At 42.5% G+C, this 27,399-nt stretch overlaps 1 protein-coding gene across 5 annotated transcripts in view; it reads right to left on the reverse strand.

Annotated features, from left to right (window-relative positions):
* DNAH7 (dynein axonemal heavy chain 7) overlaps window positions 1-27,399 on the reverse strand; it is a 285,097-nt gene that overhangs the window by 85,832 nt on the left and 171,866 nt on the right. For all 5 annotated transcript variants that reach the window (XM_048868445.2, XM_075118030.1, XM_075118029.1 and 2 more), the window contains 5 exons: window positions 25,387-25,606; window positions 23,572-24,444; window positions 18,962-19,191; window positions 17,531-17,861; window positions 3,604-3,950 (listed from right to left, as the gene is read on the reverse strand). In XM_048868445.2, the coding sequence (XP_048724402.1) occupies window positions 3,604-3,950; window positions 17,531-17,861; window positions 18,962-19,191; window positions 23,572-24,444; window positions 25,387-25,606 (2,001 nt within the window). The remainder of the gene's footprint in view (window positions 1-3,603; window positions 3,951-17,530; window positions 17,862-18,961; window positions 19,192-23,571; window positions 24,445-25,386; window positions 25,607-27,399) is intronic.

Consider the following 27,399-nt stretch of genomic DNA (forward strand, 5'->3'; position numbering starts at 1 on the left):
AGGGGATAATGGAGGCCAAGGAGACCATGTAGAACTTCAATCTCTTCATGAGCCTGTTGAGGTTTCGGAGGTCCAAAATGGGTCTGAGACCATCCTGGGCTTTCGGGATTAGGAAATAATAGGAGTAGAATCCCTTGCTCCTTAGTTCCTGAGGAACTTTCCCTACTGTCCTGGTTCTTAGGAGCATCTGCACCTTCTGCATTAGAAGTTGCTCATGAGAGGGGTCCTTGAAGGGGGATGGGAGGGAGAACTGGAGAAAATATTCCAGTTCTACCGTGTGGAACACCCAGTGGTCTGACGTAATCTGGGCCCACGCAGGGTAGAAATGGGATAAGCAGTCTGAAAAATAAGGAGGGGAAGGATCCGGATCCTGAATTGGTGTTTCACCCTCGGGCACACCCTCAAAATGCTTGTTTGGGGCCAGAAGATTGCTTTGCCTGTCCAGAGCCCTGAGAAGATGAAGGAGGAGGCCTCCTCCTATGGTTCTTGTTGCACCTCCCAGAGTAATCCTGCCTGTTCTGGGACTGGTAAAAATGAGGCCTAGGTTGAGGTCTGAAATGTTTCCTTTGTGTTGCCAGAGTATGCAGATGAGGGTAGCTCTCGAGTCTTTAATGCTGTGAAGCCATGTGTCGGTCTTTTCCAATAAAAGAGTAGAACCCTCAAATGGGAGGTCCTGAATGGTCGCCGGACCTCATACGGGAGTCCTGAGGCTTGGAGCCAGGAACTGTGCCTCATTGCTACAGCCGAAGCCATCTGGGTAGCCAAGTCAGCCACATCCAGGGCTGCTTGTAATGAGGCCCATGCCACCAACTTACCCTCTTCCACCATGGCTTGAGGTTGGGATAACTCTGTCCGGAACGCAGAGGGCAACAGCTCTGTGAACTTCAACATAGCTTCCCAGGAGTTAAAGCTATATCTACTAAGGAGTGCCTAATGGTTCTAGATCTGAAGCTGGAGCCCCCAGTAGAGTAAATTTTTCTACTGAAAAGGTCCAGCTTCTTAGCGTCCCTAGCTCTTGGAGATGGCCCTTGTTGCCCTGATCACTTGTGTTCATTTGCCACAGCCACCACTAAAGAGCCTGGTGGTGGATGAGAATTGAAATGCTCAAACCCGTTAGACAGCACAAAATACTTTCCCTCAGTCCTCTTCACAGTCAGGGGCAGAGAGGCAGAGGTCTGCCACAACAATTTAATGGTGTCTTGAGTTGTCTTAATGAGTGGCAGGGCAATTTGGGATGGACCTGAGGGAGCCAGGATGTCTACCATGGGGTCCGAGGACTCGGCAACTTCCTCAACCTCAAGCCCCAGGTTCTGGGCCACTCTCTTTAGGAGCTGTTGGTGGACACTGCTGTCCTCGAGCACTGGAGCAGAAGCGGTTCCTGTGATTACTTCGTCCGGCAACGAGGAAGATGAGGCCCTAACAGGAACCGGCTTGTGCTCTTTCCCTTCCTCACTGAGAGGGTAGCATGGTGCCAGCTCTTCTGGTGTGGTGACCGGTTCAGCGTTGAGCAGCTGGTCCTGCACTGAAGGAGGTGGGGGAGGTGCATAGATTTCTGAGCTTGCTGATACTGACCTCCTGGAATAGGACCCTTGGGCTTGGTGGAACGCCCACCGCATCCAAAAAGGCCATTGCACTGGCACCTGCCACTGTGTGGGCCAGGGCATACGGGTAAACTGCTGTTGCTGCCCATGTCTAACTTCGAGCACCTCCGTTCTGACCTATGCCGGTTCCATCTGGATGTGTATGATTCCACCTCCAAGTCCAATGGAGAGGATTCACTATGTGAGGAGCATGGAGGAGTGGTGCCAGTCGGTGCCGGGGACCGGTGCAGAGAAACAGGAGACTGGTGTGGCACCATTGCTGGTCTGCTCCTGGAAGGCACCGGGGAGTGGTGCCGAGGTGACGGTGACCGGCAAGGTACCATAACCAGTTTGTTAAGGGATGATGCCAAGGATCTTGTGGTGCCAGTGTTCTCGGGCCTGGTCTTGCCTGGTTGGAGAAGGTGGTGCTGTGAAGCCAATGAGCTCTCCAGCCACCTCAAATGTCTCAGACATGGAGGGCAGCTCTAAAGCCTCTGCATGGTTCTCCTGAAGAGGGGAGTCCATTGGTACTGGACTCAACCGACCCCTTGTTGGGGCAGGAGTCAACAGTGCCAAGCTAGGTGGTACAGTGCTTGAGTGGCCTGGTGTGAGTGGCACTGCACTCAAGTCCTTTCGCTCTGGTTTCGGAGTGGGTGAGCACCCCCTGTTCGACTTCTTTTTCTTCTCATGGGGCACTGGAGATTGGGAGCGGTGCTGCACACACGAGTAGGAGCTGAGCTCCTCTGCAGACAGCCCTCCTGGGGCTGAGAGTCTCTATCAGAGTCCTTTCTTAGCTCTGAGGCCTCCCTTGTCGATGCCAGCATGCTCTGCATCGATGCAGACATGCTAGGTATAATTTTGGCCGAATTGAGCTCTGCGTGGGGGCAAAGGGCGGCCTCCACCAGAAGAATTTTCAACCGTTGATCTCTCTCTTTTTGGGTCCTGGAGCAGAATCCCCTGCAGATTTTACAGTGGTCCTTCTGATGAGATTCCCCCACACACTTCAGGCAAGAAGCGGGAGGGTCGCTCCTGGGCATAGGTTTATTACAAGCTGTGCAGGGTTTAAACCCTAGAGACCGAAGCATGCCCCGGTGCCGGGGTTGGGTGGGTGGTAGGAAGGGGATAACCCTGAGAACTATATATATTTAAACTAACTATCTAGTCAATTAGTACTATTATAACTATTTATAGGGAATGATCAGAAGACCCCTAGGGAAAGGGCTTACTGAAGCAAGAGAGAACGAGCATTCCGACCAACTGTCACAGTCTGTAAGAAGGAACTGAAGAGGCGGCAGGTCGGCAGGGCCCTATACACGGCACCATGAAGGCATGATTCCAAGGCTCCTAAACCGACCCGATGGGTACCGCTAAAGGAAAAACCTTCCGGCACATACCTACTTGGAATCGACATGAGCAAACACTCGAAGAAGAATATGTACTTGTACATTAAATTTTGTTACCTTTAGTAGAAAGATTCTTCTCCATCTCAGGCCTTTGCTACTTATTTTCAGATTGTAGGCTGAGTTTAGGCACTTAAGTGTGGATTTTATAGATTTATGCAGGCTCTGGGGATGTGTTATAATGATACTGTAAATTGGTGGGCGACTCAGCACAAATAAGTTATGGCAGAAATCAGCAAGGTTTTTTTCATCAGGGTAAGCAAATACAAACAAAACAATTTCTAATGTGGGGTTTAGCCCAGTCCTCAGAAACTAAATGATGAGCCCTTCCTTCCCACTGGCATTCTAATACCCTTCTGCTGCAGACCTGTGCCAAAAGGATGGGGAAGAGAAACCATAATTAACTCTTTGCTTACTGGAGATGGGCTATTGCCCCCTTCATCCTATCCAAGGTACTCACATTTGAAAATCAGACACTATATGTCCCTTTCAACAGCTGCCTCATAATCTTTACCAGTGAATATGTCAGGCCAGTTAGAATTTCCAACAAACTTTAAATCCCTCTTATTATTAGAATAGACTAAACTCACTTGGTTTTTATTTTTACATGAATGCTTACTTACTTATCATAGGAATCCATGGCTATGACCCATTTGCACAGACCTTCCGCTGCTGTGGAAGCATTTCGAATCTTGTCTGGTACAAACTCAGGATTTGAGATATATTGTTTCCTGATGATGGCCATGTAAGCTGGAGGAATGTTGTCCTTATCATATTCATGAAGCGACTGCAGAAATCTTATATCACCTAGAACTCTCTTTGCTGGACCCCAGAAATCCTCTATTTTTTTCCCTGAGCCTGATGGATCTGGAATTTTATCTGATTTGATGCCTTTCAGGATGCATATAGCTTCCATAACTAGCTTGACACCTGAAGGAGGACTCTTCATTGACTTCACAACTGTGATATCCTTAAAATAAATGACATAAATATTACTGCTTCAGACATAGCATTAGACCCACTTTTCTAACGTATCACAATCATTCTATGTATGTTACAGTACTACTTTTCCATATATGTTTGCTAGAATCATACTTGGTATTTTAAACTTAATGTGATCTCAGGATCACAGACAAAAATTAATGTACACTGTACAAATATACCATATATTCATTTTAATAGTATCTGTCTATTAAATCTTTCATTTTTAAGTATAGGAAGACAATACCCCAGTGTTTTGTCTGCTTAGCCCCTTCTTCCAGTATATGCATTATGGCACTACATGGGTTGAAATAATACTGACAATTAAACAAAGATCATCACACCTGAAATCTGATCAACAGTTAGTTTAGAGAATGAGAAATTTCTTACCTGAGTTTTCTCTTTAGATTAGCAGCTTCTTTCCTCATTCATCATTAATGGTTAATGTCTACCCACATACCTATGAAATTCAGAGGCAGTCCAATATTGTTGCTGGAGACTCCAGGCCTAAGTTCCAACGTTTGGTTCAGGACACCAGAAGAGTTATTCCAAAGAGACAGAAACATTTCAGCAACCCATTATTAGCACTAAGACAATAACTTGATATGTCATAATTAACCTTAAGACAATCATATTTTTAAGTCTCCCCTTTGAGAAAAAAATTCTATTTGTATTGTGGTCAATTATCAGACTATCAGGGTAGTCTGAATGAGGAGGGAAGCTGCTAACAGAAAAAAAATTATCAGGTAAGAAATTTCTCGTTCTTTTGCACAGCTTCTCTCCTCATTCATCACTAATGGGAAGTAACTAGAAGTGAATCAAAGAAGTTTGGGGGGGGGGAAGATAAGCAGCATTTTATTTATTATTATAACAGAACGATAAATAGGAATGGAAGTTCCCCCTTATAAAGCAAGACATTATGTGGGAGCCAACCCAGTAGCACATTCCGAACAAAGGATGCCTGTGCAGAGGAATGGAAATTTACACTGCAAATCTTCCTCTGATGACACTTTCTCCCCAGTAGCCCTAGAGACTTTTATGGATAGTTTCCCAGATGTCTAGTATGCCCACTGGTTCAGGATTTCAACATCTTGCTAGCAGCCATTTTGAGGCAATAAGGCCTTTTCATTTTGGATAGAATGAGATGAACAGTGTACAATTGGCAAGTGTACTCCATATACTTCAGATATATCTTTAGAGCACTAGGAATGCTCATTTGTGGCATAAGCTTCCGAAGAAGTGACCAGGGTTTGAACAAAATGATGGGAAAACTATTTCCCAGGAATTATACAAAGAGGAATTTACCTTTAATAGAAATTTTTCTGGAGCTATAAAAATAATCTTTTCCTCACCGCAAGAGCAGATAATGGTGACTGGAAAGGCCAGCTCCAGGCTTGTCTAATCTGTCATTCTGATTAATCTTGGCACCTTATGATACTCAGATGGAATGTCCAATGTACCTACCTACTGCTAAGTAGGACTGTTACCCACATTTCTATCATACTTGGTTGTAGGACTCCAATCAACCATTCTGGAGAAACTCCAATGTAATGGAAATCATCCGAACTTTATGATTAACATTATATTTGTATTATAGTACCATCTGAGGTCTGAGACCCATTGTGACGGACACTGTACAAAGAGAGAGAGTCCCTAACTCAGAGAACTTTCTATTTCCCATCACAACAAAAATATAAATTTGACCAGGTCAGCTGATCCCTGCTGAACTACACTTCTCTTCCAATGCCTACACTATTAACTGTAGGTGTTCCCGGTCTGGATGAAGAAGTCCCTGGTTGAAGAGGTCTGGTCTTTTCCGTAGATGCAATGTAGCCATTCAAATGTGAAGTGCCCCGTGGGACACTGTGTAAGATCATGCAGGATTAGAACCTGGGACCATGGGGGTTCCGTGTTGCCATTGAAAGTTCAGTCCGGGTGTCCACTGGGGGACTAACACCCAACCGAGCCTGAGTGGCAGACCCCAGGCCCACTCATTGGTATATAAATCAGAAGTATAAACACTCATACTTCAATCATAAGCCAATCTCTAATGGGAGTGTGGCAGGGCGCACTCTCCTGTGTCTGTTCAAGTCCACAAACCACGCAGAGACTTTTATGCTGGTAAAATACCCAGCAGAGTTTATTTACAGTGTTGGTTCCCATCATCCTTGTACACTATATAGCCTTACTCCTACAGTGTTAGGGGGCCCTCAGCACTTCAGGGAAGCAGGGAAGAGCAATCAATCAATCTCGCTCTCTGTCTGCTTCCCCCAACTACTTCCTTCCTGTGCGTTGTTGTATCCTCTGCCTAATGGCTTAATTAGCCTCCCAGCTCTCCTCCACCCACCAATTAGGCACAGCTCTTCTTAATAAGGTCTGTTCTGCAGTATTTAATTGGAGCTGCAGTGACCAGAGTGCTGGCTCAGCTGCTGTTGTCCAGCATTCTGTCACAGGGAGGTAGGAAGAAACTTCCCCTATGCACACAATAATGGTATGTTACATGATTTCTTGCACCTTCTTCTGATGCAGACAGTACTGACTGCCATCCTAGACATGACACTAGACTTGATGTATCATTCATCTGATCTCATATGGCCATGTTTGTGGGTTTGTTTGTTTTTTTGTTTTATTCAGACACGTCACTGATACAACTGTCAAAGTGAACTAAAGAAATGTGTAGTCTGTGATTTTGGAAATTTGTCTTGTAAGTATGCTTCCAATCCTGTGAGGCTTGCTTGCGTAGTGAGTATCCAAAGGTCTACAATAAAAATTGTGCTGGCTTTAAGCATGCTGTTTGTACTTACCTACCCACAAAGGGACATTCAGATGTGATCTAACAAGCCTTTTGGGTTTCTCAGCTACTAATTTCTCTACTGTTTCCCCAAACAGCTCCTCCTCTGTAAGTCTGAATTCATAAGACATCTGTTTAGGATGACTGATTGCTATTCATGGATGTAACATGGCTTCCTTTTAGCCACCAAGTTAGAAGGCATTGCTCTTGTCACATATCACATTAAGAGTTAGACCAAGACAGAACCCAAGATGTCTCACTCCAAATAAGGATCATATCCTTAGATTAGGAGCCTCCTGCTTGCCATAACATATGCTTTACTGAGTACATGAAAACCTTTGGTCTCAATGGCTATACCTGAGGCTTTGAAACTTCTGTGCAGTATGTCTTCTTTTTTATGGTTTCTAGACTAATTTTGAAGGAAGTCACCTTCTGATGGCATGTATAAGGATCCATGAATCTAGAACCCAAGGTTGTGGAGTCCTGGGCAGCCAACATCTCCACATCGCCACTTGGGAACCAGTCAGAGCAGCATCCCACAATTACTGGAGGGTTAGGTACCGCAGGAAGTACTGCCCAAAGAGGCCGGAGCAACAGAACCCCACAGCTGCCTGATTAGTCCACACCAACTATTTAAACTTGGAAGCTACCCCAGGGAGCTATCTGAGGAACAATGCAGACTCTGGCTTGCAACTCCTACACACCTCGCCTTTCGCTCTGTCTTGCTTCTGACTCCTGCTGTCAACCCCAGCCTTACTTGACTTTGGTACCTGTCTTCTGACTTGGCTTGGTAACTAGTCCCAACTTTTGCCTTATACCCTGGCCTGGATTGACCTTGGTACCCATCTCCTTACTCACCTTGGTATCTAGTCCCAACTCCTGCCTTCGACCCTGGCCATTACAGGATGGCCAGGTGGCCAGACACCACCGAGGCAGCTGCCTATGCCCTGGCCAATACAGGATGATTATCTTTCACTGGTGGTACTACTGCTGCATCAATCTTAAACTCCCCAAATTTATAAAATTTCTTTGTTTTTATATAACATTTTAGTTTGGTTTTTATCAGAAGTCCACAAAAGAGGTGTATAGCTAATAAAGCTTGAAAAGGGAGATATTAGTATTAGTGAGTTCCTTACAAGCCAATGGCATCCTGCCCTAGAAAAGTTATTTATTTTATTTATTCAGTGGGAAGGGTGCACACTATTAATCTGGCCTGGGGGCCATTCAACCAAAAAAAGGCAACTGGTGCAAACCCCTTGATTGTGGAAATAGTTTTCTAGATGTCCCCAGGAGCTTGAAATGTTCTTTGCCTGCATGGCCAGGCTAGCTATCACTGATGGACATATTGTAGGAGCAACCTAATACCACATAGGACTTTATTCAGTATATCAGGAGTCATTTGAAACATAGGAAGGGATTTCTCTCTTATCCCCCTGTAATTCCATGATAGTGCAGCTTCCCGAGGAATGGAATCTTCATATGCCTCTGTTCTGGTCACAGACTGCCTGGAGTGTTCTTTATTCTTTAAGGCAGAGCCAGCCTATGGAGCAGGGGGAGGGGTAGAAAGTCTTTTTCCCATTGTTCAGACTTGGAGCTCCTTTCCCAACTACAGCATGGGTTTATGGCTGATGACCAGAAGGCACAATTCCCATTCCACTGCTTCCTGGTATCTGAACCCCTTTCCAGGGCAGAGCAAAGGCCTTTGCACTGAAAGTCGGATAGGAACAATTGCTATTAAACTACAATCTGAGTTAGCGCTACACAGGAGTGAAAGGCTTCCCTGCATGTCCAAGATGGAGGAGGGATGGTGAGCTTGATACAGGGCACTGTGAGTGCCTCTGTATAGGAGATAAACCCCAGCAAATACTCTCATGAGGGGAGACTTGCAAAGGGGAAGAGGTTTAACCCCTGACTTTCACCCTCACTTGTTCATTAACAATATTAATTATTGCCTGGTGAAGGTGATGCTTGTTTTTGCCTTTCTGGGACCTGGAATTTCGAAGTTTATAAGACTTATCCCTGGAGATCATGAAAATCCCCCAATTCATAGGGGAAGGAAGGGGAGCTGTGTGAGAGCACTGCTTCTTGGCTCAGGGATCTGAGGATCCACTTCAGTATTTGGGGAGAGGTGAACAGGAGGATTTTGGATCCTTTCAGGGTTTTTTTTTCCTGCTCCAGCCAAGTCTATTGCAGGACTTACCCCCTAAGCTGTCCTTAGACTCCCTCCCCAAAATGCTCAAAAGCCTCCAATCAGGCTTTTCTGCACTGGACCTGTGGCTTCTCAGGGAAGGGAACCAACATGCAGCAGTGGAAGGGTTGGCTGGCTGTGAACAGCCAGGACATAATTCATGCTCTGCAGTGCCTATAAATGCTGCCTCACTTAAGGAATACTGCTTAGATTTAGCCTTGTGTTCGCACGACAGTTCTGCCATGCCTGAGGGAGGACAAAGGAGTCCCAAGGAGGAGGTGCTGCAGTGACAAATCCTGATAGTTGAAACCATCATGCTGCCAAATACCAAATCCAGAAGAGGAGGAGGAAGAAAGAGTATAAGTCACTACTGCAAATAAAAAGTAAACTTATAAAACAAAAAGGTTGAGAGAAACTGAACCTCCAATTTGTTCCACCTTGGAGGAGCATGTTGAAGGTCAGAGCTTAATTCTGGAGCCTCCAGCATCAACACTGAACCACCTCCAAATTCCATAGATGCAGGCAATAACTGTAAGCGATTAATGAGGAGAGAAGCTGGGTAACAGAATAAAAAATTCATTAAAAGTAGTTTCAATACTATGTCTGACCCTAACTCCATTTTTGTGATTTTACAATTGCTTTTTCCTTTTTTAAGAATGGTTTTTCTTTCCTATGCTGTTGAGTGAAAGACCCATACAAATAAACAGTGAAACTGACTGTACGGTGGAAGCAGTGAAACTAACTATAAACAAAGTGCTGTCAAAGGCACAAAGTAATCAAACTGAAAAAATATAGAAATATGTTTCTCTTTCTCAATGGCTTCCGTTATAGTCATCTTAGACACGGTATTCTTATAAAAACCCTAGGACAACCTTTTTAGACAGAAAAGTAATTTTAAGATTACCCTATTCCTGTAAACTGTTCAGACTTAACTGAACCCACTTTCTTTGGAGATTATCAGACCCAGATAAAAATTTTAAAATGTAAGTGCCTGAAGATAGGCATCTAAATTCCTGTTGAGGCAAGTAAATAAAAGTGGCTTGAATGTCAGAGCTTCTGAACACCCTTCATTCCCACTTCACCCATTTTTACTTTAGAGAATATATTCGGGCACCCAAGTTTGAAATTTTGCCATCACTGTGCAGAGGTTGGGATTCTCTGCATTTGAGACTTGAGATGCAACAACTTTAAATAACATTAGAGTATTCCCATTAGCATAATCATTACCAAAAATATTAATGAACACAGTCCCTATATAGAATCATTAGGGATTCCAATCCTCACAAGCTTCTATGAAGAATACACACTTTTAATTTATAAGCAGTTTTTTGACTATATTTATAATTTAAAACTAAAGCCATAATTAGAGTTAATAAAATCATTATAATGTGAAACAGTCAAAGGATTTCTGAAAATCTAACTATATTAAGATTTGTTGGTTCTATTCTAACTAGATTAAGTTATTTTATTTTTAAAGTTATCAGCTTTATCTGACATTATTTAGCTTTCACAAATCTGTGCTGACACACACATATTAAATCTTAAAAACTGTCCATACAAAATGATGTCAGGAAATTTTCCTAATTTAGTGCTCAATAGATCCTGAGTTAGGATGTACAAATCTGTAATCTTCATCTTTTTTCCCCAGAATTTCTGTGTTTGAAACCTGGTACTATAGTTGCTGTTTTCCAATCACCTAATACTTCTTCAATAGTAAAATATTTCCTAAAACTAGTTGTTAATAAATCAACTATTTGAACCATAATGTCAAATAGCATGTACAGAGATGTAACTAAGCACATCCTGTGCTCTGTCTAGTTTTAATTTATAGAAATACTTCTCGATAAATGTTATGGTTATTTTGATATATTATTAATATTCACCTTCCAAAAAAAACTGGAAAGAAATTGTGCAATTTCCTTTTCAATAACCAACAATTTCTTACTTTACGAGAGAGTGAGTGGAACCATGAATAAGGTAGCAAAATTCTGCAGTTCTAGGCAAATATAGGACTAGTCAATTTCTCTGAACCAACAGCACAGAAGAAGGTACTCACTTTATGCAGTAATTATGGTTCTTCGAGATGTGTTTCTCTAGGGGTGCTCCATTGTAAGTGTGCTTGTGTCCCTGCGCAGCTGAATTGAGAGCTTTGGTAGCAGTGTCCCTTAGGCCTGCACATGCGCTGTGTCTCCTCATGCTGCTCCGCGAGGCTGGTCAGCGTGCACGAGCTAATCCCCCTCAGTTCCTTCTCTACTACAGAGTCATTGACAAGAACTCTGAAGTAGAGGGGAGGAGAGTGGGTTGTGGAGCACCCATACGGGGACACATCTCCAAGAACCATCGTTACTGCACAAGGTGAGTAACTTCTTCTTCTTCTTCAAGTAGTATCCCTATGGGTGCTCCACTGTAGGTGACTCCTGGGCAGTACCCCTTCTGGAGGGCCAGAACTTCGGAGTCGGGTCTCTTACAGATGACAGCTCTGTGGAGCCGAAGATGGCGTCGGTGGCGGAGTCCCCAGTGATCCATAGTGATAAAGAAAAGAACCAGAAAACAACCCTATAATCATGTAAAGCTAGGCCTCTGTCTTTTTTCTATGCTTATCTGTCTTCTCTCTAAGGTTATGGGTGGAAGGAATGTGAACTGTGTGTAACCTGTACTCCCTGTTTTGGGGAAAAAATTCCTTATACAGATAAGCCTCCATGTTTATACCTATCCCAGAACTTCAAACAGACTGGGTTGAACTGGAAGAGATATCACACTGTATGTTGAACCAGGCTATAAAAGCCCATCTCTGTTCTTTGTTTGGGGCTTCACCATTTTCCTCTGTAAAGGAATTGGTGAGCCCTTCAACTGTCGTACTTGCTAGCATTAAAGTGCCTCACTTTATCAAAGAGCCAAGACTCTGTGTTTTGTTTGGCTAATACAGAAGTCCAGGGAAGGCTACCCTCCTAACCCTAGATGGGAGGGAAAACCTTTTTCCCTAACAATAGCGTTCTGCAAAAGTGTGGGTTGATGCACATGTCGCTGCTCTACAGATCTCTGAGATAGGGACATTCTTGAATAAGGTGACGGATGAGGAAATTGACTTTGTGGAGTATGTACAAACAGAGTCTGGAGAGGTCATATTGCAAACTTGGTAATACTGTCTGATGCAAGTTGAGACCCACTTGGAAAGCCTTTGGGGTGATATTGCTGAGTCTTTGGATCTTTCCATCATGGAGAGAAAAAGCTTAGGGGACTTCCTGAAGGTCTTTATCCTGTCCAAGTGGCCAGGGCTCTCCTGACATCCAGGATATGCAATATAGCCTCCCTGTTGTCTCAGTGAGGCTTGGGGTAAAAGATTGGAAGGTGACTCAGTTGATTCATGTGAAAGAGGGAGGTCATATTAGGGATGAATTTTGGATACAGCCTAAGCGTAACATTGGCCAAGAAGAATACCCTGATAGTGGGGTTATGCCATCAGAGCAGCTATCTCTCCTATTCTCCTGGCTGAGGTAATCGATATCAGAAAGAGCATTTTCATGGGAAGTTACGTCAGTGAACAGGTGACCATAGTTTTGAAAAGAGGCCTAGTTAATGCTTTCAGTACCAGGTTTAAGTCCCACATGGGAGACAGTAGTTGAGGTTGAGGGAAGAAGTTTATTATATTCTTGAGGAATCTTTTACTAGTTGGATGCGACAGCACTGAGTAACCCTCAACAGGTTTTTGGAAAGCTGATATAGCTGCTAGATGGACCCTGAAAGAACTTAAAGATAGACCCGATTTCTTTAGGGTCAATGCATAGTCCAGGATATGTGGAATAGTCACGGATGTTTGGGAGAAGCACCAAATCTGAAACCTGGACCATTTTTTCAGGTAAGTATGTGGCGTCGAGGACTTTCTGCTGTGCAACATAACCTCTTGTACCTCCCTTGAACAGGAGCTTCCTAGGTGTTGGAATCAAGCAGCAGCCATGCCTTGAGGCAGAGAATCCCAAGTTGGGATGCAGGGTACATCCTCTGTTCTGTGAGAGGAGGTGCGGAATGGTTGGGAGAGGGATCAGTGGGCATGTCGTGAGCTGTGACAGGTAAGGGTACCAGGTCTGTCTTGGCCAAGTAGGAGCAATCAGAATGATGTGGGATCCCGCTCTTTATTTTCAGTAGGACTTTAGACAATTGAGGAAATGGAGAAAAGGCACTGAGAAGGTCCCTGTTCCAGGGGATGAAGAGAACATCACCTGGGCAGTGTTGACCCATCCCTGATCCGTAGCATGGACAATTCTTGTTCAGGTGAGTGGCGAACAGGTCTGTGGATAGTGTCCCCCATCGTCCGAATATGTTGTGAAGTACTGTCAGGTGTATCTCCCACTTGTGGTCGTGTGGGTAACCAGTAAGGAATTGTAGAATCTGTTTTGCTGCTGGCTTGGTGAATAAGTATTAGAATAGCCACCAGTTTTGGGGATCATCTGCCCCATTCTTTGCAATTACCCGAATTGAGCAATCGCAGAGTGGCCCCCCTGGGACCCCAGTCACAGATGCAAAGCAGAAGGGAATTAGGGCAGGTAGTGGAAAACAGATAGGAACCACATATCTTGAAGATCCTCCAGTTACTCTACAGTAAGTAACTTTCTCTTCTTCTTCGAGTGCTGGTCCCTATGTGTATTCCACTGTGGGTGACTGACAAGCAGTACTCAAGTAGGAGGAGGCTTCAAGAATGCAAGCAGCAGAGCCATTTGAAGAACGACCATCCCAAAGGATGCATCAGTGGAGGAGTCCTGTGTTGGAGCATCATACCTCAGATCAGAAGAAGGAACCCCACACAGCTGCTTTGCAAATGTCAAGTAGAGGTATTTCTTAAAGTTATGCCATTGTCGTCACTTGTGCTCTCACCCCAAAATGGGAGGGGGAAATCAGACAACTGACAGCAGGGTAAGATACAGCCTGAGATCCATTTTAGAGATCCTCTGAGAGGAAAGAGCCTAACCATGGACTCCGGTATGGCGATAAACAACCTGGGAGATTTTCTGACTGGCTTTGTCCTTTGTAGATAAAAGGCTAAGGCTTGTTTCATGTCAAGGGAATGAAGTCTCCTCTCCTTTTCAGATGCATGTGGCTTTGGAAAAAACAGAGGTAAGGGGATTGACTGATTCAGGTGAAATTCTAAAAAAACTATGGGGGTGAACTTAGGATGTAAACACAATGAAACTGTCTCTATGGAATATGATGTAAGGCAGATCCCACCATCAGTACTCCAAGCTGACCCACCCTCCTGGCTGAGGTGATGGCTACGAGGAATACAACCTTAAGAGACAGGAGAGACATGGAACATCTGGTCGCTAGCGGTCTGAAGGGCAGCTTGGTGAGCACTGATAGAACAAGATTTAAGTCCCATTGAGAGAAGGTTTTCTTACTGCCAGAAAATTTCTAACTAGGTCATTCCAGAACCTGGTAGTCAGCAGGTGAGCAAAAATTGAGTGACCATGTGAAAGTGGGTGGTATGCACTGATTGCTGGCAGGTGAACCCATAAAGAGTTGATGGAAAGACAAGCTGTTTTGAGGGAAAGAATCAGATGAATACCAGTTGGCTAAATAACATTTCCTAGTAGAATCCTTTCAACTTTTACTAAGAATGTTTTGCATGTTCTAGAGTTAATGGCCACCCAAAACTACGCCCTGAGCTGGAGTGGTTGGAAGTTGAGATGCTTGATTCTGCCCTTCCCCTTTGTCAGGTTATTGGAAAAGGAATGAGTGCTGATTAGTGACCAAGAGGACATACATAGGAGACTTGGGAACCAAAACTTTATGGGCCAGTTGGGGACAAGGAGGATGATTGGAGATCTGGCAAAGCAAAGATGTCATCAGGTGGAATGTAAGACTCTGCTCTCCCTGGAGTGTGAGGGGTCCTATCAGCCCAGATCAACAGAGCAGACATAGTTTGTGCCTCAGCTGTGTGAGGCAGAGCCAGTACAGCTGTTGATTGAGGCTGGCAATGGCTGCCTTCTGGTAGTACTGTTGGTTTCCAGAGTTTAGGCTTAGTTGGTATCAGTAGCACCATTGCTGCCAGAGCATCGTCTGGTCCCAACTTATGGGCTTTTTGTCAAGACCCTAAGATTTAGTATGCTCTAAGTCTTCATGAGGGGACCAGAAAGATTTGTTCAACTTAGGCACGCCTGTATCTGTCTTCTTTGAAGTAGATTTAGAGGAGAATTTGCTCTTGTGTTTATGAGAGTGCTCCCTGCCCTCATGACAAGACTCCAGTGGGGGATCTGTAAGGTAGATTTCCTTATTGCTCAGTAGAACCTTACATAAGGAGGCACACTCTTTGCTGAGTCAGTCCAATGTATGGGAGGGGAGGTCCCCCTGGCCTGGGTCAAAGTGCAACCTTATGGCCTTCTCCATTAAGTGCTTCTTAAGGTATGAATGGGGAAAGAGCAGCAGATACCATATGTTGCTGCAACCTGAGCTTCCCTAAGGCAGTACAGGCAGCGTTAATGGTTGTCACTGACTTAGAAGGAGCATGTGCAAGAAACCAATTTTGAAGCCTAGAGTCCCGGCCATAGTCCAGTACTCATATCAAGATGTGTATGTGGGGGCAGGGGGGTTGAATTCCCTACAGTGGGGAATCTATCAAACTACAAAACTTAGCTAAAAATAATGGATAAAATTCTTAAAACTATTTACAAAATATATACATATGTATTTAGAGGTTGAAGAATAAAGGAAGACTAAGCTTCTGACACTGGAGGTTCCAACCCAAGCCAGGAAGCGGAAAGAAGGAACACGAGAGGCAGTTGGTCTGCTATACCCTTTATCTCCTCAGTTGGAGGCACAAGCAGAGCAAGGGTACCTGTGCAGACCAATAAACGCTGCTTTCAAAATTATCTGATTCTGGACAAATGGAGCGCAAAGTGCACCAATAGTGAAATACACAAGGACCAGCACTCAAAGAAGAATGTTGTTTTCTTGGAATTATTCTCAGCCACATGGATTTACTATGGAAGGATGGCTTTCACTAGAACCTTTATACTGACACAGAGTGAGAGATCCTTTCCCCCATGCAGTCCCCTTTCCACTGGGCAAAAGGCCTGGAGTGTTATAAAGGGGCATTACAAACCCCAGCTCTGGTTGGAAGAGGATTCCCCTAGCACAGGCACTGTGCAAGATTGCCCTCCAGGAGCCCTTGTGCAAGTCCTGGTGTAGTAAGGTGTGTGTTGGAGACAGAGTCACTGCCTGCAGTACTGCAGAAATTCCAGACACAGCGGTGGCCCAAAGAGTGGCTGCTGTCATTTAGACTGACCCCCAGGCAGTGCTCCCTCTAATTTCTCCCACCCATGTGCGGAATGAATTTTGTTATGTGTACCAATATGGAGGTGGTGTGTGACACATCACCTTCATATTGGTGCACATAACAAAATTCATCTGGTGGGGGTGGGGCCAAAGGGTTCACAGTGTGGGAGAGGGCTCAAGGCTGGGGCAGAGGGTTTGGGTGGGCTGCAGGCGTGTGAGGGCTCTGGTTGGGGGTGTGGGCTCTGGGGGGGGCTGGGGATAAGGGGCTCAGGGCTGGGGCAGAGAGTTGGGGTGCAGGGGTGTGAGGGCGCTGGCTGGGGTGCGGGCTCTGGAGTAGGGCTGGGAATATGAGGGGTTTGGGGTACACGAGGATGCTCCAGGACTCTCCCCAGCTCTCTCTCCCTGCAGCAGCACCTGGACTGGGAGGGGACGCCTCTCCCCGCAGCTAGGGCTTCAGGATAGGTGCCCCAACCCCAGCAGGTCCAGGCCAGGGCTGGGTTCAGGCCAGGGGAGGGGCACTATAGTAGGGGCCAGGCCGCGCCTGGAGCTGAGCTGGACCGCTCCAGCTGCGACTGCGGTGGGGGCCGGGAGAGGAGGGCCGGGCTAGGTTGGGGGCGGGGGAGGGGTGTCCTTCCTCCGGCCGCAGCGCTCCTCGGGCGGGTTCCCTGAGCGCCTGCATGGCACTATATAGGCTGCGGCCATGCAGCTTGCAGGGAACATAGCCCCCAGAGTTATATAAGTTATGTCTGGGGCCTCTTTCTTTCCAGCACCAGAGCAGCTGGGGAGGGCATAAAGATGGCATAAAGCCACCTTACCCCTCACTACCTCCCCTTGGGCTGCAAGTTAAAGGTGTAGCACAGAAACTCAGCCTCTGTTTCTAGTCTCTGAAAGGACAGATATCTATGTGAATATATCGAAACAATTACATGGCAAGTATGCAGTTTTGCTGAGGAAGCAATCAGGAAATTTCTTTTTAACTTGCCATTTGTTGATTCAGAATATTATTATGATTATGAATTTTAAAATGACTAGTGAGAAATGTTTGATTTTATACCTCCTGAGCATATAAGTGTTATAGTCCACTAGCTTATGTTATAGCTGTCCAACCAGGGAATGGAAATAAAAGAATGCCTTGATTTTGAAACTAAATGTTTTAAGAAATTTCAGATGCTACAAAATTATGCAACTTTTAATTCAGTAACAATGTGAAATCTGACAATTAATAGCAATGTAGCATATTCAAATTTTCTTTGAAGGCAGACATGGTTTGTTTTTGTTAGTCTGAATACCTGGTCAGTGTATAAATACATATAGTTAGCTTTACCTGTGCAGTAAGAGTGTCAAGAGCAGCCAGAGCACTTTCCAGAATCGGCAAGGCTTGTGCCAAATCAGCATCACATTCATCTTTGATTGCTTTTGCAGCCATAGCTTGCTCATTCGCCACAGCTTCATCAGCTTTCACTATTTTTTCAGTTTTAGCTACCTCCAAGGACTCCTTTTCAATAACCAGCATCATTTCATCAACTTGTTTGCTAGCTTCCTTTAGCTGAGGCTGTAGGGCTTCCAGCTCATACTGCATCAAAGCCACCTGTGATGCAGCAGAATTCAGTTTCTCCAAGCCAACTTCATATCGTTTTTTCATTTTCATCACCTCACTAAAAGTAATATCAAGCAGTGCTTAATTTTACAGACATTTTTATAAATATATTATCAATTTTTCTTGGCCCCATTCCCCAAATTTCTAATTTCCCACCATTCTTGAAATTTAAACACCATGCCATCTTGTTTTATTTGCCCATCAGACGGTGCAATATAGTGCTTGTGCCTGATTCTCATTTACACTCAGACTCCTTTACGCTACTTCAGTTATGTGCAAGCTTCTTAAAGGTATGAAAAATGACAAGTGAGTGATCAAGGCTGGATTTACTGTAAGAACAGATGTGGAGGCAGGGTGACAAGATAAAAAACAAGAGTGGGAAAGTAGATGGATGCAGAGTTATGAAGGCCCTTAGGAATGAGAAGTTGGAATGTGATGTGATATGATGGAGGAGGAGTCAGTAGAAGGACACAGAAGGAATATTATTTTAATAGCTGTGTTTTATATGGAACTGAGGGGAGTAATCTGTGTATCAAGAAGTTCAGAGAGGAGGTGGTTGCATTAGTCAAGAGGAAATAATGAGGTTCTGGACAAGTAGGAACTGAAACTTCCTACTCTTTTCACTAAGACATGAAAGAGTCTTCTGATGGTAATGACTTTCAGTCACTACTGACCTAGGCACACTGGTGACCTAGAGGAATATCCCTAGATTTCTGCATGACTATACTAAGTCCCTGAGCCCTTTTATTTTCCCTCAGAGCTTACATACAGTCTCAGAGACCTAAAACTCCACCCATCATGAAGGAAGGGAGTGTCTTTATACCGCAACTCAGAGTTACTCAGTGATATTCACCCTGCAGAACAGATGTAATTTCTAGGGTCTGGGACTGCATCAGAAGAAAAAAAAATTGATATTTTAAAGTATCAATAGGCATCAACTTAATAATGAATATTAGAACTGGCCTAATGGAATACAAGAATTAAACTAGGTCTAACTTGCTCTTTAGTCCACTGAGTGCAAATGTAGCCAAGAAATGGCAATCTAAGTATTCTTAACTTTTTTTATTAGTTTAGCTACACAAATTAATTACATGTAGAAAATAATATTTTCAAGGAACTTTGGACTCCCCTATCAAAATGCATGTTATATATCCTTACGTGCGTTTTTTTTCCAGTAAGGTTTTGAATGTGGAGATTAATTCCAGGTATGAGGTAGGTGTAACATAGTTGTGCCTTTGAAGCTCAGTATGGAACAGGTCAGACAAAGCAATGGTAGAAGTGTGAAAGCTTTTACACATATCAATACAGCCTTCGCGTGTTGCCTCTGACATTTCAATATCTTCCAAGAAGCGAGAGGCAACAGCTTGCAATGCATCTTCAGGCCATGTCTAAATTGAAAATAAACATAATATTACTTCACCTATCATACAAATAGTTATTACACAGAGTTTTTCATTTCTACGTTCACATACAAAAGGAAAACCTAATACAGAACAACTCTAGTTTTCTGAAAATCCTTCCCTCAATATGAAACTTCAGAAAAATGAGGCTTCAAATAAGTAGGGTGAGTGCAATGCAGGGCACACAGTATTGCCATAGACGATCTGACCAACCTTTGATTAAATGGAAGTCAGATAATTGGGGCTTTACTGTGAAAAATGAAAAGACTCAAATTCTGCCTTTGGTCATGATGGACAACTGCCACTAAAGTCAAAGAGTTGCCAGGGCTCAACCAAGGGCAAACTTTCCCTCAACTCATCCAATAAGCAAAAGCACAGTATGTTACCAATTTGTCAGAATATTATTAAAATAAACACATATATGCTCTCTTCACATAAACTTTCCATATAAAGAATGGCTATAACATTATCTAATGAAAGCTTATTTTCATTATTTTTGGAGAAAAAAATCCTGAATTTTTGTTTAATCATCAAAATTTACTGCAGAGAACAACTGCTTTGTTGTTTCTATAAAAAGTAAAACAGTCTTTTAAAAACATATTTAGTTTAACATTTATTTCCAAAACTTGTAAACCTGGATATAAAGCAAATAAACAGAATTCAAATGTAAACTGGGGTACAGAAGAACTCTGAAATACAGTTGCACTTTGAAAAGTGACTCCATAGAAGTGTCATTGTGGGATTCTTGGTTAATTGTTTTTTCACTGATTTCCATATTACCAACACTGAGTTTACAAGTAAAAAATTGTCTTTTTTCTAACTGCTAACACTACAAACTCAATTTGGGCCCTGCAAGTCCATTTGGGTTCTTTCCTTCTTGAACATCATTGTCCAAATACAGATTTTGCTAGCCAAATTGGGCTCTCAGTAAAACCCCATTTTTTTCAAATTACCTCTGTGCAACCTTCAGTGGGTTTACAAAGGTGTCACCAACTGGAGCTTAGATAACAATACTGCTGAGAATGCACAAGAAGGAATAATACTCTCTTAGTAATTTTAGCTCTTCATAGCTAAGAGGTGTAAAAAATAGTAAAATCTTATTTTAATTACTACAATCAAAGGATATGATTGACAGACAGGGAGACAGCTTATTAAGTAAAGAGTTACCATGTTTACAGTCACTTTTCAGATCAGAATCATACTTTAAACCAACAACTGCAAAATTGCATAAGAAAATGCACACGATAATACCAATACATTCAATTATTAGACTGAAATATGAAAACATATTGCATTACACAGATGTCTTGCTTTCTGAGTATATCGAAGTTGGATACTATCCTTTATTAAGATTTATTTTTAATTTCATTATTATCATGAGAAAACTAAACTTTTAACTTTTATAGAGGGCCCAGTGCTTACCTAGCAAAATGAAGAATCTCAGAGGAACTTACCATGCTGATATCAATCAGTGCTTACACTTTTTGCTCTACAAATTGTGGAGGAAGGATGTGTGAATGACACACACTATTTATGCCTCACTTGTATCTGTGTACATAGAATTTACAGAATTTTCTATTGCTCTAAACCCGATAAGACTAACTGATAGATTAACTTTATACATGAGTTGTTCCATTGATTAATCACACAAAAAATTAAGCGTGTGTGCAAGTAAGGCTTTTCAGGATTGTGACCTATATCTGCATGCACCCTGCAGTCACAAGTTAAAGAGATCTAAATACTAAACAGTATTTTGATGTGAATATTTAAAAATATGTTTTCAGTGGCAGATCTGCAAGACAAAGTTACAACAATCAATTCTGGATTATAACTCTTGATTCGTTGCTTCTTAGAATATAGTAGGTCATAAATGAAGCATGTTGAGTTTGTCAGTGTCCAGCACAACACTAATTAAAAACATTTTCAGCAACTTGTTTTTGTTTGTTTGCATTTAAAAAAAATATTCATATCAAAATATCAGTAAGCATTTTACAGAATTCCATAAATTCCAAAATTCATAAACCACTTCTCAGATGTTAATATGTGATTTATCAATTGACTGCAAGCTCGCAAAATTATTAATAAGGATTTCAACTCAAGTGCACTCGTCACTGTACATGCTCTGTTCCTTACCAACAGTAAGACTCTGTGCTGGTAAATAGGATTCTGCGAAAAGTCTATATATCTACTTGTGTAAATAACTGGTGCTAAAAACTGAAAAATAAAGAAATATCTTCATTTTTACCCACACTTTAATTTAACTGAAGTAAACATCCTGAGTGGCTTTTTAATTACTCACCAAAGTGAATATTTAATTCATTTTAAATGGTTTTTCACCACTTCAAAAGGTTGTGAAAGATGCTTTGCCACTAAACTTTCTCTGGGATTCAGGGTGAAAGAATCCCACCTCCAAAGAAAACAGGATTTAAGTATTTTTAAAGATTAGTCAAAAGCTGCCTAGAATTTACCGTTCCTCTCCCTTTGAGCTGTACAGGTGTGTTAATATAACCCAAGGACTGGAGAAACTTCAGAAGGCTGCAGAGCTTCAAAGAGGGAGAAAGGGCAGGATCAGGCTAGGGAGCTGAGGAATGTGAAAGATGGGAGCTTATTTGCATGAGCTCTCTCCCTCCTCTAGACAGCTTGGAACTCCCTCAAGTTCTCAAGAAGAGGCAGGAAACAAGAGCTATATCTAGCCAGCTCTTCCCTCTGCCTCAAACCTTTTTGGGGGAGCAAAATCCTTTGCTCCAGGAGGGACTTTTTGGCCTGAGGGCCACATCGGGTTTCCAAAATTGTATGGAGGGCCAGTTAGGAGAGGCGTGGCCCGGCCCCTGACCCTTACCCAACTGACCCCTATCCCCTGCTTCTCGCCCCCTGATGGCCCCCCTGGGACTCCTACCCCATCCAAACCCCCTGTTCCCTGTCCCCTGATGGCCCCTCCCGGGACTCCTGCCCCATCCACCACCCCCTGCTCCCTGTCCCCTGACCGCCCTTGGACCCCCGCTCCTGACTGCCCCCTGCTGCCCCATCCAACCCCTCCTCTCATTCCTGACTGTGAGAAAAAAGTAAATAACGGAAAATGAAAGACGATAACTGGATAAAAACCTTGAGTCTAAATGCCTCTGATATTAGAAGCTTATTGAAAGTTAAAAAAAGTGATCCTCCAGTAGGGGTCATTATGACCTATGTTTTTTCTAGAAGTTAGCTATAAAAAGTTTAGATAATAGAGTGTACTTTGGAACAGTCCTCTGAAGCCATCTTGAGAGATGTTTTTTCTGACACCTTTTCTCCTCAGTGGGTAAGCAACTGGCCACTGTGAACCAGCTGTTAATTACTCAATACTGTTCCAGATGTTAGGTGAATATCTGGGATGTTCTAAACTTATTACTTATGTCTGTGTGTGCTTAAATCTAATAAACTACAGATTTAGATAGAGCACGCTTACTTGCATGAATCTTTTATCAGACGGAATTGCTCTGTTCCCACTGATTTATTCCTGACACTGCCTTATTTATGCTCAAATAAATTGGTTAGTCTCTAAGGTGCCACAAGTACTCCTTTTCTTTTTGCGAATACAGACTAACACGGCTGCCACTCTGAAAACTGACTAGAGTGAAATAGTTAAGTTACCACTGTTGGGGGTTCTGAAAACCCTGGATAACAGTTATGGATCAGCATTCATGTTGCACTCCCCATCAGTACCTGGCCCAAGCCAGGGAAGCTAATGATCCAACCAGCGAACCAAATTCGGTGGTGAATCCCAGTCATGTGCCACCTGAGGCACACTGTGCATATGCTAAAAAGACTGGCTATAACTTACCCTCTTCTCTTTAAAATGAGGCTCAGGGATACAGCTATGCATTTTAAGGATAGCATAAGTCTGAATTTCCTAACTTGTATGATCAAATTTTGAACCTTACTGTTACATACCATATAGATAGATTATAGTAGTTTACAAGTTAGTAGGGAAGAAGGTCATGCTTGGGACTGGGAGATTTCTCTACTAATTCTTGCCAATCCATACCAGACCTAAACTTTTTTGGGCACCTGGCAAATCATCACTGAGATTTTGCAAGCTGAGTAAATTGGATAGGTCATTCTCTAATTTCTACTGTACTGTATTTACTCAGATATTAATCTCAGTGATTGTGACATTCTGGGCAGAATCTTGACCTTATTTACACCCTGTGCAATCCCTCTAAAGTCAGTAGGGCAGAGTATCACCATCTAATTCTAGGAAAATCCAGAAAATGTTTTAACTGTTAACAGAATTAAAGAGCAAACTACTTGACATGAAAAGAACTGAGGCCATATTTTGAATAATGCATTTGTGGTGTCCCATCAGAAAATGTGTAAATAGTAAATAACTACCTGAAACCAGTCAAGTGTGCAGCAGTTAACAAGAGCTGGAAATTTTCGAAGGCGATTACGAAAAGCATCTCCAATGGGACTCATTGCCAATACCACATGGAGCTGGTCTCGGCAGCGATCAATGAACATGTTAAAAAGGGCTATGGGGCTACCATCAGTTTGCTTTGTTTTATCTCGTTGGCGGTCTATCTGACGCATTCGTTCACAAATTTCTTGTTTCTCATCTAGTGCAAAGAGGTTTGGTACCTCCCCCGCATTTAGTAAGTTGTTAATGTCTTCTAAAAATGACTCCTTCTTTATCTGAGAATCAGTGAATAAGAAAACTCCTTGCATCTCACCCTCAGTAGATTTCCTTAGGATGACTTTTAAGTCTTCATGCCACTCATTGTTACCATAGCTCTTAGATATTTCAACCTGGAAAAGTGTATAATCAGCCATATGTGCTGCTAATCGAGTGAGGGACTGCCTGCCACTGCCTCCAACACCAACCAGAAGGGCATGGCTGCGAGGTTGTTTCAGGATCCGTGAAATTCTACAGACGTGTTCAATAGCAAATCGGAACAAGACAAGTTGCATAGGTTTTTTGCTCATGTTATTAAATTCTTCCAAGTGGCTCTCTACAACTAATCTCAGTGTGTCCACATCCTTGATCTCCCTATAGTTGGTGTCCTCTCGTTTGGGGTCATGAAAGTCACAAAACATCAGGCTACGTAAGTCATCCTCTTCCACCTTGCCATCAAAATTGAAGTCCAGGCTCTGGAAAAGTTCATGAAAGTCTTCATCTAAATGACTTTTCACTACTTCTTGGATATAACCAACAAGCCAGGCTCGATCTGCATTATCCACTAAGCGATCATAGTACACTCTAAGAACCTGCATAATAAATAATAATATCATAGTTTTAGTAGTTGATGCTAGCATTCTGTTCATTTTATACTGGCATTAATCTAAGTGAAACACACACACACACATATAAAAAATGGTTTCAAAGTGCAAAGTCTCTTAAATTTCAGCACAATGAAAATTAAAATAAATGTTCAGAAGCAACTGGAACAGTTGATCCTTTTATCTTCTAAATGAAAGCTAAGCTCCATGTGGGAAAATAAAACATTTTCCACATACTATATGCATACTTTAAATATATTAATTGTATTCTGAAGACATTTTGTAAAGAGTGGCAGGTGTCACTATCCTTACTTTTATGTAAAGTCAGAGAGACCAGACTTGGTATATTTTTGCTTTTTCTTCCTATTTCTAAATAGATGAGTTAACACCACTCCTCTGATCAGTTAGCTTGTGATGTTATCATTAGGGGAGAGGTAGTTACAGTTGCTGAAGATTCAGGAGTTCCTACTGAAGAAGATCCATAGGGAGAGAGGAACAAGAACATGTTCTTTCCCCACCCAACCTTCCCATGACCCTGGCCCACTGCTGGCTCTCTCTCCACTGACTCTTTGTTCTGCCATTGGGAGGGAGAGGAGAGGAAATGGAGGTAGGTACACTGTGTAATAACTTATGGCAGGAGATGTCGTCTGGATAATTGTGAATGAAAGGAAAGGAGCCCACAATACATTAAGATGTGGTTCATACTTCAAACAAGTATGCATAAAATCTCATTTCTAGCTAGCAAAAAAAACCTTATGACTATGGCATCATTACATAGCTATTAGTCATAGGTCTTACATCATAGCTGTGATATAAGATAATTCAACTACATTTTATTACTAAAGAAAAATAAATGTCTAAATCCAACTTTGACTGTTCAATTATTTATCATAAATATCATATACAATTTATTACTAATATGAGATTTACCTCGTGAACCCAAAGACGTTTTATCATTCCTACAGATTCTGTTGTTTCAGGTCTTGACAGACATACACCTTGAATAACGCGGGAGAAATCACGGAGGTTGAACAAGTAGTGAGATTTGGTGGGAGTGGGCAGCAGATTCTTCATAGCTTCTTTATACACTGTCATGGTACCATTAATAATTTGTGGAGTCAAGTCTAAATATTCGGATGTGAAGTTATAACTGACAAATTAAAGAAAGTGCTAAGAATAAAATGATTTTCACAGTTCCATCATACTAAGTATATATACTTAAATACTGATTCACTTCTCAATGCCAATTTTAAGTCTCAAGATAATACTTTCTTATAGACAATCTTATAAATTCCACTGCTCTTGCTGGATTAATGGAGTTTTCAGTCAAGTCATCTTGTGAATCAAAACTAATAATTGTAGAAAATATTGAGGATTCAACCACTTTCTTTTTCTTATTATTATTGTGGTACTGAATGCACCATTATAATCAGGGCTTTCCCCATTTTACAGTACATCTTGCTGTTTCAAATAGCACCTAGCTGAAACTTTCATAAATTCCCCTGTAGTTTGAGACTTCAACCTGGTTTGGATATGTGAATATCCTTTGCAGTAAGTTAAACTTATCATATTCAAGGATGGTAACAATCCAATGAGCTTCTCCTCCCAGGACCAAAGTGCTCAAGGTAACAGGGCAGCTTCTGTGCTGCTACTTTTAGGGGACACAGCAGAGAAAGTGCAGTCCTGAAGGCACAAAGTATCTTTAAGCTAATTGACTGGCAGCCATTGTGGCCCCTGCACACTGCTAGAGCAGCATGCACAGGCTTCAAAGCATGCTATAATCAGGCCTCACATCTAGATATGCCACTGACCTTATGGCAAATGACACCCACTCTGATTATCTGACATCTCTCTGTTACAACTAAGGCACCATTTGAAGTTACTGGGCCATTTACATGAAGAAAAGTAAATCTCACCTCCAAAGAAAAAAGCTTATTTGCTTGCTTATAAGGCAAAGATAATTAAAGAGAGCTTTGAGAGGTAGAAAACTATTTTATTTTTTGAAAAATTCAAGATTTTCCCCAGAAAAGGAAGTTTTCCATTTTAGTCCAAGAGGGTTATTTTTGTTTGTGAATATTATATATTTTCATTTTGTATAACATCTGCAAGACTCTGCAGTACCAAAAAAAATAAGTTATATACTTGTACGGATGCGTTGTCCATATACATTCTCCATATCTAGTTGTACACAGATGCCTGTGTGCTCAAGATCAGAGTCTTTTGGTCAGCAGTGTCCATTGCTGCCACACATGTGCCATGAATGTCCTTCTTGTGCTCTGCTGAGGGAATATAGAGTGGAGCAGGCCAACTGCCCCTCAGTTCCTTCTCCAACACAGAATCTGAAGGCTATAGGACTCAGAAGCAGGTGGCAAGGAGGGAACATTGTGAAATATGTTTATGGAAATGGGAAACATCTCAAAGAAATTCAGTTACTGTACAGATAAGTAACTTTTCTTTCTCCTTTCTTTCTCCTGTCCATATACACATTCCACTTTTGATGATTCACAAACACTAGTCAAGGGATGGTAGCTTGGAGTCTAAGTGAATAAAGAACGAAGCACAGTTTTGCTGAATGTATCATCTAATCTAGAAGTTTCAGTAATGGAACAGTGTTTCATGAATGTGTGCACAGACTCCCAGGTGGCTACTTTGCAAATATCTATGATGGAAATATTTCTCAAGGATGCTGTAAGAGCTCCAGTGGAATGAACTCTGAGGAGGATCCAATTTTCCTATTTTGTAATAGGTTCTCACACAGTTTACATTACACTACATCTAGGTAGTCTTTGAGTAGAAACAGGTTTCTGTTTCATAGACTCACAGACTTTAAGGCCAGAAGGGATCACTACGAGCATCTAGTCTGACCTCCTGCACATTGCAGGCCAGAATCTCACCCACCCACTCCTGTAATAGACCCATAACCTCTGGACAAGTTACTGAAGT

This window comes from Caretta caretta, chromosome 11 (assembly GCF_965140235.1).
Source record: "Caretta caretta isolate rCarCar2 chromosome 11, rCarCar1.hap1, whole genome shotgun sequence".
In the NCBI taxonomy this organism is placed as follows: Eukaryota; Metazoa; Chordata; order Testudines; family Cheloniidae; genus Caretta; species Caretta caretta.